At 45.5% G+C, this 13,705-nt stretch overlaps 1 protein-coding gene across 3 annotated transcripts in view; it reads right to left on the bottom strand.

Moving 5' to 3' along the window:
- Positions 1–229: 229 nt before the first annotated feature.
- orc4 (origin recognition complex, subunit 4) overlaps positions 230–13,705 on the bottom strand; it is a 140,080-nt gene continuing 126,604 nt past the window's right edge. For all 3 annotated transcript variants that reach the window (XM_072471375.1, XM_072471383.1, XM_072471393.1), the window contains 4 exons: positions 13,475–13,583; positions 10,118–10,213; positions 3,143–3,210; positions 230–669 (listed from right to left, as the gene is read on the bottom strand). In XM_072471375.1, coding sequence (XP_072327476.1) covers positions 487–669; positions 3,143–3,210; positions 10,118–10,213; positions 13,475–13,583 — 456 coding nt within the window. In that variant the 3' untranslated portion in view covers positions 230–486. The remainder of the gene's footprint in view (positions 670–3,142; positions 3,211–10,117; positions 10,214–13,474; positions 13,584–13,705) is intronic.

Here is a 13,705-nt window from a genome sequence, read left to right as displayed (position 1 = left end):
TGCTCGTTTCCACCACTCCTGCCTTCTCATCGGCTCTTTGTCCTACTGTTCGCCGGCATCCTCTTCTCCACTGTTGGTCTTTGTCCCGTATAAGTTTGGGAAAGTTTTGAGCCAGAAATCTCCATAAATTAACTCTTTTGGTTCTAGTTGGGATGTGTATCTGCTCAGCACGTCACCGCCACCGGGAGTCAGCACTAATCTAGTTTTGTCATTGCTGTAATCTTTAAACTTGTTCTCATGAGAAAGCCATTTCCATTTATTTGAAAATAATGTCAAAATTACAACATTGCGGCACTTGCATATGTCAGCGGCAAAAAGTATACAGTCGTTCCTCCGCAAATTTTTCAAATGGGTCATTGTAGAGGTCATAAAACTGGACTTTTGTTTCCTACAATGTTCAACTAGTTTAAAAAAAATACTTGTTTGTGACTAATAGTGTACAAAAATACTTAAATTTCTCAAACATAAATTCCAAATTCAAGTGGTTTATTCTAGAGATGATGATGCCCAAAGTTGGACTTCTGTCGGGCAATGTGGATACTTTTGCAGTGCATCCATAATCTGACTGCTATCCAGTAGCAGTTTCACCAGCTGGTACTCTTTCTGTGTTCGGGTAGATGCCCCATCCATTGGTTTAATTAATTCCAATTGGTGCAGGTGCTCAAATGCCTAAGACGACAAAGGGAAAATAAATAATTTGACCATCAGCAAATAAGTATTTAATCAATTTCCTCGCTATTAATTTTCTTAAAGTGAAATGTGAAGCAGGCTGACAATGAAGGACATTGGGAGGGACATTAACAGGCAGAAATTTTATCCAAAATGTCTGCTGACAAGCACTTGGATAGACAACTCATGAGAATTAGGCATTGCCAATGGTGTGGAATTTTCCCTTGTTTCAGTTTTCACAATCACAGAATAGTTACCCTCATGCCTGCGCTGACTCTGCGAAGGAGCAACTACCCAGTGTCACTCTCCAGCTTTCTACCTGTAGCTTGGCACATTCTTCCTTTTCAGATAATAATTCAATCCCCTCAAATGAACCTACTTGCGCCATATGTACTGGTAGTGCATCAAGATCCCAGCCACTCACTGCGTGATAAAGTTCTTCCTCATGTCTCCATTTCATCTTTTGCCAATTACCTTAAATCTGTGCCCTCTGAACAGGGTATAAATATTTGCAATTCTCCAGGCCTTTGCTGTCACCCCTTAGCCCAAGGAAAACGAGAACATTATGGCCAGTGCCTTTCAATTTCCACTCCCACTTCCCTCAGTATCCGGGATGCATTTATCTCATCCAGTCCCGGTGCTTTATCAACTTTAATTACAGACAGTCTGGCCAATACCACCTACACCTACTTGTCAATTTTAAATGCTTCAAGTGTCTGAACTACTTCCTCTTTCACCAGGAAATTTTAATTGAGGAATGGGAAAAAAATTTAATTGTCATTGTTCTGCTGAAAGACAAGTGGACGAGGAGATTGATGATTCAGCCATTTGTGAGCGGTATGGAATATATTTATTAAAAAAAATTTAGAGTACCCAATTTATTTTTTCCAATTAAGGGGCATTTTAGCGTGGCCAATCTACGTAACCTGCACATCTTTGGGTTGTGGGGGCGAAACCCACGCAAACACGGGGAGAATGTGCAAACTCCTCACGGACAGAGACCCAGAGCCGGGATCGAACCTGGGACCTCGGCGCCGTGCTGCCTGGTATGGAGTATATTAATCAACTTCCATCAATTGTGTCCCACAACATGCAACATCTGAAAATACAGTCCCCATCCCATAAACAGGGTGAATTATGCCAACATGATTTGTCTGCCCTATGTCATGGACAGAAAATGTTTCAATTTTCCTAGTCGAAGCAAAATTAGTTCTTGAGGTTATCATGTTCATGCCTCTGTTACTATCAATGGCCATGCAATTCACTTCACTGAGCTGAATACAAGTCAGAGGGCTGTATTTCACATGCCCCTGCCAGCATATCCAACCCACCAACTTCCAATCTACCCTCCAGCTCACCCCCACCTTACGGCAGGTGGGCACCAAAATCAACAGCCTGCTGATTTTTAATAGGTATTTAAATAAATAAATAATAGATATTTAAATAGCTTAAATAGCTTGTTACCGAGCCAGATGACTGATAATATGCTGCCTACGCCATAAAACCTTTGGTATGGACAGTTCGGCAGGGGTAAGCTGCCTGATTTTTAAAACAAAACTACATTCATGAAAGGGCGGGCAGGAAACAGGTTTCTATCTTCAGGGGCTGCCCTTTGCAGATCTCCCTCCCGAGATGGAATCCGCTCTTTCTTTCCTACCTGCCCTTAGCCTTAAATCCAATGCCCCTCCCCTGACTCCTCTCTGATCTGCCGAAACTCTCACTGCCCACTCTGATTGGCCGGCAGCTCCAGAGGACAGGATTTCCTCCTCAGTAAGAGGCAGAATCCCCACCTGGCCTTTGTTAAGCCTACCTGCAGCACATTATGGGGTGACTTTGCTTTGGGGTGGGTGAGGGGAAACCTCTTCAGCCAGGGTAACTTGGTTGTTGGGCTCTCTTTGCCTCCCTTTGTTTTTGTTCTCCATCATCCTCACAACCCTGCTGCCACCAACCATTGAAGCATGCAGCCCCCCCCCCCACGCACCGTGCATGTGCACGAGGTACCGCCTACAAAATAAACCCATCAGAGATACCTCTTGACTGACCAATCAAAACAGTTCAAAGAAAAACAGTCTTATGATTATTATAGAGTGGAGGGTAGGTAAATACTGGATCTACCAATAGAGATTTATCATTGTGCTAATCTTGTGCCAATAATCTGGCTAATCATGCACTGTTAATTAATTTCTGCGGGCTGCAGGGAAGTCAGCCAAAGTTCTTGGTTACAACTTAGTAATGTTCACTGGGAATGAGCTTTACTGAATATCAAATTAGAACAGAATCGATTTGCACAAATCACATGTGCAGCCTACAAAACTTTCATAAAAACGCATAAATGCAGGAGGTTCCAGCTTCAGGGAAGGAAGGGGGAGTAGACTGGAAGGGCAGAGCAGAGAAAACTAGAATCGGAAAAGAAGAAATTGGTTTAATGAATGTGGTCATTAAATTTAATGTTTACAGTTTGCAAGTTCCTTACCTTCAAGATTACTGGTTTCTCAAAGTTATGCATTGAATGGGTCCTCCTTTGAATGAACTTCTGGAATTCTGTAATGCAACAACAGGACTAAATATTTGGTGGATTTATCTACACGCGACATCTCTCTAAATAGTTATACTAATTAACAGCCATACAACTTTCCACGCATTATGCTTCATATTTGATTTCTGTATATCCTGTCATCCATCATCATCTTTGTCAGTTTAAAAATATAGACTATGAGGTATAACCTTTCAGCAATGGGATTTAATACACAGAACACCGTCAGATTATACACTTAGTTGGTTTCCATATATATCGATGAAATGATTGTGCGATTCAACAAGCAGAGTGACCTTTCTCGTATAGTCTAGTATACACAGGGGGGGGGGGGGGGGAGTGGGTGGAGTTTAATTGAAATAGCTATTCAGAGGATATGGTGTTCCCAGCAGAATCTTTCTCTCCACGGAATTATAACTTTGCAGGGTGTGGATTGCCAAAGGTGATTTTGTCATACAAGATTCCAGGAAGAGTAGCCAGATTGCCTGGAAGACATTGATGCAGAAGGAAAAAAATACTAATTTTGCACTGTCCTGACAATTATCTTTCGTCACTTTTCAAACATTAAATTTATTTGAAGAGTATTCAAACTAAACTACGCAGAAATCCAAGAGCACAGTTTTCATTCTGGTGGATGTGAAAGTGAATAAATGCTCCCTGCAGGAGCACGCACAAACAGAAGTGTTATGGGCCAGGGTTTAGAAAACTCCAAAGTAGATCATGGAGTTCACCTGACCTACAACTGTTTATAGATTTTGGTTACGATGAACACAACGGCCTACCTTTCAGGTTATTCAACAGAGGCCTTAAGCACTGTTAATCAAAAACCTTTATTCTACAAATTTAGTTAACATTTTTATAAACACACACTGTAAGCATTTTTATCAAGTACAAACATAAATGCCCCACACAGCTACAGTAATCTATGTATAACCCTTAATGAATTCCTCCCTTTAACTGTTCCAATTTATGGGTCTTACAGGCCAATCTCGTTACTAAATGTGGATGTCAAGCTATTGGCTAAGACCTTGGCCACAAGGAAAGAGGATTGTTTCCTGGGGGTGATAGGGAAAGACCAGACTGGATTTGTTAAGGGCAGGCAACTTAATGCCAATGTGTGGAGGCTTTTAAATATTGTTATGGTGCCCTCGGAAAGAGAGGAAGCAGAGGTTGTGGCAGAGATGGATGCAGAGAAAGCTTTTGATCGGGTGGAGTGGGAGTACCTGTGGGAGGCGCTAGGTAGGTTTGGGTTTGGTGAGGGCTTCATTCATGCGATTGCTGGACCATGCGCCTGTGGCAAGCGTGCGTACGAACCGGCTTAGGTTGGGGTATTTTAAATTGTACCGGGGGACGAGACAAGGGTGTCCCCTCTCCCCGTTATTATTTGCTCTAGCCATTGAGCTGCTGGCCATCGTGTTGAGAGCTTCAAGGAACTGGCAGGGGCTGGTCCGGGGAGGGTGGGGTACCGGGTCTCGCTCTACGCGGATGATCTCCTCCTGTATATTTTGGACCCACTGGAGGGGATGGGGGAGGTCATGCGGATCTTGAGGGAATTTGGCAGTTTTTTTGGGGTATAAACTGAACTTGTAGAAGAGCGAGTTGTTTGTGATCCAGGCTAAAGGGCAGGGGAAGAGACCTAGTGAGCTGCCGCTGAGGAGGGTAGAGAAGAGCTTTTGCTACCTGGGAATACAGGTGGCTCGGAAGTGGGATTCGTTGCATAAGCTTAATTTGACCCGACTTCTACAGTGGAGCAAATGGAAGGGGACTTTAAAAGATGGGACATGCTCCCGCTGTCACTGGCGGGGAGGGTACAGACCGTGAAAATGACGGTCCTCCCCAGATTTCTATTTGTATTCCAGTGCCTTCCCATCTTCATCCCCAAGGCCTTTTTCAAGTGGGTGACTAAGATCACCTCGGGATTTGTGTGGGCGAATAAGACCCCGCGAGTAAAGAGAGTGCTGCTGGAACGCAGTGGGGGTGGGGGGGGGCTGGTGTTGCCGAACTTTTGTAACTACTACTGGGCGGCCAACATTGCCATGATCAGAAAGTGGGTATTGGGGGAGGGGTCAGCATGGGAGCAGTTGGAGGCGGCGTCATGCAAAGGCACCAGTTTGGGAGCGCTGGTAACGGTACCTCTGCCGTTCTCGCCGGCCCGTTACTCCACAAGCCCGGTGGTGGTGGCGGCACTGAAGATCTGGGGGCAGTGGAGGAGACACGAGGGTGGAAGGCGCGTCGGTCTGGACCCCGATATGTAATAACCACAGGTTTCTACCAGGCAGGATGGATGGCGGGTTCCAGAGCTCACAGGGGGCAGGTATCAAAAGGATGGGTGACCGGTTTATAGATGGGAGCTTTCCCAGCCTGCAGGCGCTGGAGGACAAATTTAAACTGCGGCTAGGGAACTGCTTTAGATATTTACAAGTGCGGGCCTTCCTGAGAAAATAGGTGGTGGCCTTCCCGCTTCTGCCGCCACGGGGGATACAGGATAGAGTAGTTTCCGGTACCTGGGCGGGGGGTGGGGAAGGTGTCGGACATCTACCAGGAACTGCTGGAAGCGGAGGCAACCCCGGTGAAGGAACTGAAGGGCAAATGGGATGAGGGGTTAGGAGGATAGTTAGAGCCGGGTCTGTGGGCGGAAGCCCTAAGTAGGGTCAATTCCTCTTCATCATGTGCTAGGCTCAGTTTAATACAGTTTAAGGTGGCCCACCGGGCACACATGACGGTGGCGAGGACAAGTACGTTTTTCGGGGTAGAAGACAGATGTGCGAGGTGTGCAGGAAGCCCAGCAAATCATGTCCATATGTTTTGGGCAAGCCCGAAGCTTGGAGGGTTCTGGCAGGGGTTTGCCAAGGCAATGTCCAAGGTGCTCGGAACACGGGTGGTGCCGAGTCCAGAGGTGGCGATCTTTGGAGTGTCAGAAGACCCGGGAGTTCAGGAAGTGAAAGAGGCCGACGTTCTGGCCTTCGCCTCCCTGGTAGCCCGGAGACGGATCCTTTTAATGTGGAGGGACTCGAAACCCCCGAGTGTCGAGACTTGGGTCAATGGCATGGCTGGGTTGGGTTTCTCAGCCTCAAGAAAATAAAGTTTGCCTTAAGAGAATCAATGCTAGGGTTCTACCGGAGGTGGCAGTCGTTCGACGACTTTCTTGGAGAAGTTTAAAATGTCGGCAGTAGCAGCTTTCCGAGTGTTGTTTTATGTTATTCCATGTGGCCTGTGAAGATAGAGTTGATTGGGGAAATGTCTATTATTTCACCACGTTAATGTTTACTGTTCCTTTTCTGTTATTGTTATCAAGTCTTACAAATACTTCAAGCAAAATATTTTTTTTAAAACTTCCAATTTAATTACAAGAGCAGCAGGGTAGCACAGTGGTTAGCACAAAGGCTTCACAGCGCCAGGGTCCCAGGTTCAATTCCCGGCTTGGGTCACCATCTGTGCGGAGTTTGCACGTTCTCCCCGTATCTGCGTGGGTTTCCTCCCACAAGTTTCGAAAGACGTGCTGTTAGGTAATCTGGACATTCTGAATTCTCCCTCTCTGTACCAGAACAGGCGCCAGAATGTGGCGACTAGGGGGCTTTTCACAGTAACTTCATTGCAGTGTTAATGTAAGTCGACTTGTGACAATAAAGATCATTATTATATAAACCAGTACCCCCTTTTCAAAGGTATGGCCCAGCACACAGCACTCAAACCCTGGTCTGGATACTCTTGTTTCCTTTCCAGAACAGCAGGTTTGAATTCCTTCCAGAAAGCAATTATTTCTTTTCAAGTTATCAAGCAGTCTGGAAACAGCTTTTAAAAAGTTAGAAAGACAAGCCAAGATACTTCTCATTCTGAGTACAGCAGCCAAATGAGAAAAACAAAAGCAAAAACTCAGAGCCACAAACAAACCCCAAACCAAAGCAAAAGTAAAACCAACTCCCAGAGCCACAGCCCAACTCCCAGCGCCACAGCCCAGCTCCCACCACACAATGACATCACTGAAGCCATGTGATAAGGCAAAAACATTGCTTAAAGGGACACTCCCATGACAAAAGCAAGAATAAAATTAGCAGTACTGCCAGAAAATTTATTTTGCAGCTAACCAGAATACAGCGAACAAGCTTTCGATCTCGTCTAACGAGAACTACAGCACCTGTTGCAGGATGGCTGGAGCAGAGCAAGAACAGCCCCTGCCTCGAGTGACAAGAAACTACCCTGGAATATGTTGCATTCATCTGGTTTCTAATAATTTAGTATTAAAAATGTGACTTTTCTTCTCCCCCTCTGGAACTATACTTCAAAGGAATATAACTTTGATCATATATATTGTGGTGCTGCAAACAAGCTGAGAAGATACACATAGGCCAGGAACAGAACCCTGTCTCATGAGGCCCTGGCTGGAATCAATACTGGCCATCTGCAAAAGCAATCGAGTCAAGGCATAAACTTGTTATTGCTATATGGGCTTTGTGGTTATCCACTCCAAAGAACAAGACCATGCTATGAATATGTAACAAACTTCCAGACACAGGTGATCAACTTTGCAGCAGGACGAGGGGGGGGGGAATGGAAGAAATTACGAGGATTCTGGGTGAATTTGGCCGGTTTTCGGGGTATAAACTAAAAATGGGGAAAAGTGAGATGTTCGCGGTCCAGGCAAGGGGGCAGGAGAGGCAATTGGGGGAACTGCCGTTTAGGATGGTAGTGGGAATCTTTCGGTACCTAGGCATCCAGGTGGCACGGGAATGGGAACAGCTACACAAGTTAAATTTGGCCCAATTAGTAGACCAAATGAAGGACGATTTTCAGAGGTGGGACGTGCTCCCGTTGTCACTGGCTGGGAGGGTGCAGACAGTGAAAATGACGGTCTTCCCGAGATTCCTGTTTGTGTTTCAGTGTCTCCCCATCTTTATTCCATGGTCCATTTTTAAACGGGTCAATAAAGTAATACTGGCTTTGTATGGGCGGGTAAGACCTCGCGAGTAAAAACGGGGATGCTTGAGCGGAGCTGGGGGGAGGGCGGGCTGGCGCTGAACTTTAGTAATTATTACTAGGCGGCGAATATAGCCATGATCAGGAAGTGGATGGTGGGGGGAGGGTCGGTATGGGAGCGTGTGGAGGCGGCTTTATGCAAGGGCACCAGTTTGGGGGCCTTGGTAACGGCAACTCTGCTGTTCCCGCCGGCACGGTACTCCACCAGCCCCGTGGTGGTGGCGGCCCTGAGGGTCTGGGGGCAATGGAGGAGCCAAGTGGGGGCGGAGGGAGCACAGGTGTGGTCTCCAATCTGTAATAATCACCAGTTCGCCCCGGAAAGGATGGATGGAGGGTTTCAGAGATGGCAGAGTGCAGGGATTGAGAGGATGGGGGATATGTCTATAGAAGGGAGCTTTTCTAGCCTGAGGGAGCTGGAGGAGAAATTTAGATTGGCGAGGGGAAATAAATTTAGGTACCTGCAGGTACGGGACTTCCTACGCAGGCAGGTCCCAACCTTCCCGCTCCTACCACCAAGAGGGATACAGGACAGGGTAGTTTCTAGTGTGTGGGTGGGAGGAGGGAGGGTTTCTGACATTTACAAGGAACTCATGGGGTCATCAGAGGAGACGCAGACCAAGGAGTTGAAACGTAAGTGGGAAGAGGAGTTAGGAGGAGAGATAGAGGATGGTCTCTGGGTGGACGCATTGAGTAGAGTCAACGCGTCCACAACATGTGCCAGGCTCAGCCTGATACAATTTAAGGTCGTTCACCGGGTCCACACGACAGTGTCCTGGATGAGCAGGTTCTTTGGGGTACAAGATAGGTGCGCAAGGTGTGTGGGAGGGTCAGCGAACCATGTCCACATGTTCTGGGCATGCCCGAAGCTCAGGGGATTCTCACAGGGGTTTGCGGAGGTCATGTCCAAGGTGTTAAAAACAAGGGTGGCACCGAATCCAGAGGTGGTGATTTTCGGAGTGTCGGAAGACCCGGGAATCCAGGAGGAGAAAGAGGCAGACGTTCTAACCTTTGCTTCCGTGGTAGCCCGGAGAAGAATTCGATTAGCTTGGAGGGACTCAAAGCCCCCGACGATGGAGACCTGGCTAACTGACATGATAGCTTTCTCTGTATGGAGAAAATCAAGTTTGCCTTGAGAGGGTCAATGTTAGGGTTCATCCGGAGGTGGCAGCCGTTCGACTTCTTTGCGGAAAATAACCATCAGCAGAAGGGGGGGGGGGGGGGGGGGGGGCGCGGTGCTGGGGGTTAGATTAGTTTTGAGTAGGGGTTAGTAAAGGTGGGACCTGTAAGGGAGGAAGACGGCTTTTGCACTATGTTTATAAATTCATGCACAGTTTATTTTGTTGTTGTGTTTATTTTGTTGTTGTAAAACCATAAATACCTCAATAAAATGTTTATTAAAAAAAATATATCCTAGCTTCCCAGGATGAAGAAAGGAACATCGGAATCGGAAGAGATCGTCAGCGATAACCTGGGAGTCCCCCAGGCACCTGGGTTTTGAACCCAGGTAAGACATCCACGTCGGGTGATCGTAACCTGCCAGCCTCCTTTACTAAGTGCGGGTAAAACCTAAAGCTCAGCTGTGAGTCCGAGTCATATTTTGTTGAGTAAGAGAATTGTCAATAAAATTGCGTTAAACTGTGAACCTGTTTTGCCCTTTGTTCATCTCGTAAATAAGGGCATCTGGGTAAAACGTTTGAGTAAGTAAACCGGTCGAACATATCAGAGGTTTTACAAGTACAACAATATGAAAAATGTAAAGCATGATCACAAAAAAAGAGCGTGACAGTACACTTAATTAATAGGATTTTGCTGAAAACGTAACAAGATAATTTCTGCCATGAAAAGAAAGGTATGGACTCTGACCACCAGACGTGCTTCTGTCCATTTTGTAATTTAAATTTAGGACCCCAAGATAAGAGTATTTTTAAATTAAAAACTCACCATTGTAAACCATTTCAAAGTTAAAAGGTTCTCCTTCGTAAATGTAATTTAAGTGCTTCATGGCAATAATCAGACAGAATTCCAGCACAGACAAACCTACAAGCAAAACAGGGCTGGATATTAAAATTATAAATCATAACAAGGACCATTTCAAGAGAAGACATTTGATCAAATTGCAACAGTGCTGATCAGGTTGGCTGAGGCACGCCTCTGCAGAGTGTACATGGTGGTTTGCCCACACACCGTCTCAGCTGGAGGAAGGACGAGAGTATCTGTGCAAAATGAGAGGGGAGCAAACAAGAGCAAAACAGTATAATTCCCTGAAATCTTAAATTACAGCCTTTGGTGTACTTCGCAATTAAATGGCAATTAATTTGTTCACAGAGGTTTCCCTGCAGGAACCACAAATTTCTGAATTAAATGACCAGCATTTTCTGAGGAAGCAATTAGAAAAGAAAGGAGAATGACTCTGCCCACAAAACAACTATTTACGTGGTGGTGAAATCCAGAATGTGCAAAAGGAAGAAACAAAAGTTCTATTCAGCGTTTTAGAGAATTTTTCCTCTTGCTTCCCTCACTCAAAACATCCTTGAAGGAATTATTTATGGGACAGGATTTCACAGATGACAGGGATTCCCACTCCACAACTGGAAAAGTCACCGTGAAACTCGCCTCCTGCTCCAGCAGGCTGCTCTGCAGTTTGTCAGCACGCAAAAAAGAAAACGTGAGGTGAGTCAGGGCAACTCTTTTGCCCCCATTTGGGATGAAGTCCTGCCTCAGAGCGGCTAGCTAAATGGACTGGCTGGTTGCTTTCTGGGCCCAGCAGCGCCATGAAAAGCAAGAGCAATGGTTGCTGCTGGGACTACAACAGTACCCCAGCAAAGAGACAGGAACCAGACAAGAGGAAATGGGGGGGGGGTGTTTCTTTGCGGGGCAAGGGGAGGAGAGGAGTCCCGAGGGAGTTGGGGTGGTCCGGACAAATGAAGGACGCAATCCCTCTGCCCTGCCCAATCCCGAGCGGGCAAACTGGTGGACTTCCCACCCGTTTCAGTCCTCCTCCCACGAGCCGAAACATTGTGACCAGGTGAAAAGTGGCACTAAGTGGCCAGTAATTCTTCCAAAAGTAGGGCAGTGCAAAGCCTCGCCAGCAAACTGGTTAATCACGGCGAGGTCAGGGGGAAAGGTACCCACGTAATTCTACAGCCACATCTCTGCCTGTAAACCTGCCTACAGGTGACCGCAAAATTCTGTTTGATGTCAAATAGCCAGAGGACATTTAACACGTTGTCTACATTTAGATACAGGATAGCCATGGACCTTTGGTGATGAAAGAAGGGAAGGGAGAAAGGGAGGAATTCTGAAGTGTAGTCACAGCAAATTTTACACACAGCAAGGTCCCACAAATAGTGACAGAAGATTAAAAACAAATTAGCAGACAAGTTAAGAGTATGACCCCCAGATTTTTTTGCAAGCCGGTTAGGGACAAGTAAATTTCTTTTCAGATGGAGAAATTAAAAGTCCCAGTTACTTACTGAAAAGTTAAAGCCACAAGATTCCACAGTTTTAAAGAAACAGAACAGGTTTGACTATACAGAAGTCAGCAAAGCAATCAGTTAACACCATCTATTTTGTACTCTAACATCCAGAACTAATATGAGGTAAAGCTGAATTAATATGCAAACTGTGATCATAAACACCAAAAGCCGCATATTAAATGGCAGATACAACCAAGGCACATCCCCTGAATTTTCTCAACCACCCACCCAGATGTCAGTGAGTTACAAACATTCTTTTAAATTTCACTTCACTGGAGGGATTTTAGCTCCACTCTTTTGACGATCTAGCCTCTGATTTCCATCACTAGCCACTCCCAATTCAGGCTGCGCCATTGATTGCTCACCTCCCAGTTGCTGAAGGTCTTCTCCCGAGGCACCTTTCTATTGGATTCACGAGCCTGCAGCCCACACCTAGTTCTGGCACAATTCTAACTCTCTGGTAACTTTGAGCAGAACCCCACTTCTCATGGGCTTTCCTTTCCACCCCCCTCCCCCCCCAGGCAAACAACTCCCAGCTTCCCAGAGCCAATGGCTGCAGTTCACTTCAGCTTCACTGGGCTGATACCTGCCCTGGGCAATATCCCAGCAGCACAAAGCTAGCAATCCTCCAGTTCTGGACACATCTGTTCACCACCAGCTGTTGTTCTCTCAGCTGCAGAGCTAATGCAGCACTTCAGCTGTATGGAGCTGACTCTCCTCTTTGTCTATTCTCTATGGACTGTTCACTTTGCCCCTTCGAACTTATCGGTGTGACCTGTTAAGATTTCCCAGCAGGGTTATGGTCCTGCCCTGAAGCAGGATCAAATGCATCAACCCGTGGTACATTTTGTACCTTGAATGTTGCACTCCCCAGTCAACCAAAGGTCACCCCCTACAGGTGCTTACAAAAACCCGAAAAATATAGATTATTTTACAAAGATATCTTGGTTTAATGTCTCATCCAAAAGATGGTACAACATTACAACAATCGCACAGTACTTCGCCGAATGTCAGTCCAGATAATGCTGCCAAGCCTCGAGTCAGGCTTCAACGCACATTCTCTGTTTCAGAAGCAAAGGCTGTTACTGCTGTCAAGGCGGAATTCAAAATGTTTGAAAAGTTCATGAAAACAGGGAAAAAGTGCTTTAAAAAAAAAAAAAAAATGGACAATGGATTTAAAAGAATTCTTAGAAACAGATTCAGCAATGGAACTTTCTCATTGGTTACTTTTATGAAAACATGAGGATTACAGGATATTCTCCCATCAGGGGAAAGGAGTTGTGTAAATTCAGAAATAGTTTAATGATCAAAGGATCAACATAGTAAATAGATTACTTGTAGGCATTCTGACTTCTCTGGAAAGACAGGAATCATGGGTTTCCACTGTCACATTTTGGTTACAGGCTTTTTGCTTTACCGCAGCCTTTTAGGATATTAAATGAAAAGCATTAGCTTGATGCAGAAGAAACAGGTTGTCAGTACTAAAGACCTTTGATCAAAAAACAGAGGGACACTGACTGGAGGTTGGCCCAGGAGGTCGACAATATCATGGTCCTAATTATGGGCAGCTCATTCTAGAAGTTGTATAAAAGGTTAAATGTGATCCTATCTGGAAAGCCACAAGCATTTTCTTAGAAAGCTAGAAGAGGTAGCGTGCCAGATCCTTTTCTATGTTCCCATCCTCAGTTTCCACGAGCATAGCACATAGACCTGTGCAAATCAGCTCGTGCAACTTTTATGTTGTATTTGCAATGGCCGCACTGCACTGCATTATCTTTTCACACCTCCATTACCTATACTAAAAGAACTCTGTTCTTCCTACCATGCAGTACATTTGCTTTAGAATCCATTGTGCACAGTCTGCTGGCTGTCAGAAGGTCTGTTAATCCAATGTTTCGGTTGGAGACAGTCACTTGACTAAGAGTCAACATCTGAAAATAAACAAAAAGTAAAATGATGACTAAACAAGTTACTATTTGTATTTCAGACAGATTAATTGGATAATACCAGCCAGTTACTATGGCCAATATTTTTATTGTTTGCAAAAATTAAG

The sequence above is a fragment of the Scyliorhinus torazame genome, chromosome 2 (genome assembly GCF_047496885.1).
Source record: "Scyliorhinus torazame isolate Kashiwa2021f chromosome 2, sScyTor2.1, whole genome shotgun sequence".
Classification (NCBI taxonomy): Eukaryota; Metazoa; Chordata; class Chondrichthyes; order Carcharhiniformes; family Scyliorhinidae; genus Scyliorhinus; species Scyliorhinus torazame.
This window is presented reverse-complemented; position numbering and strand designations above follow the sequence as displayed.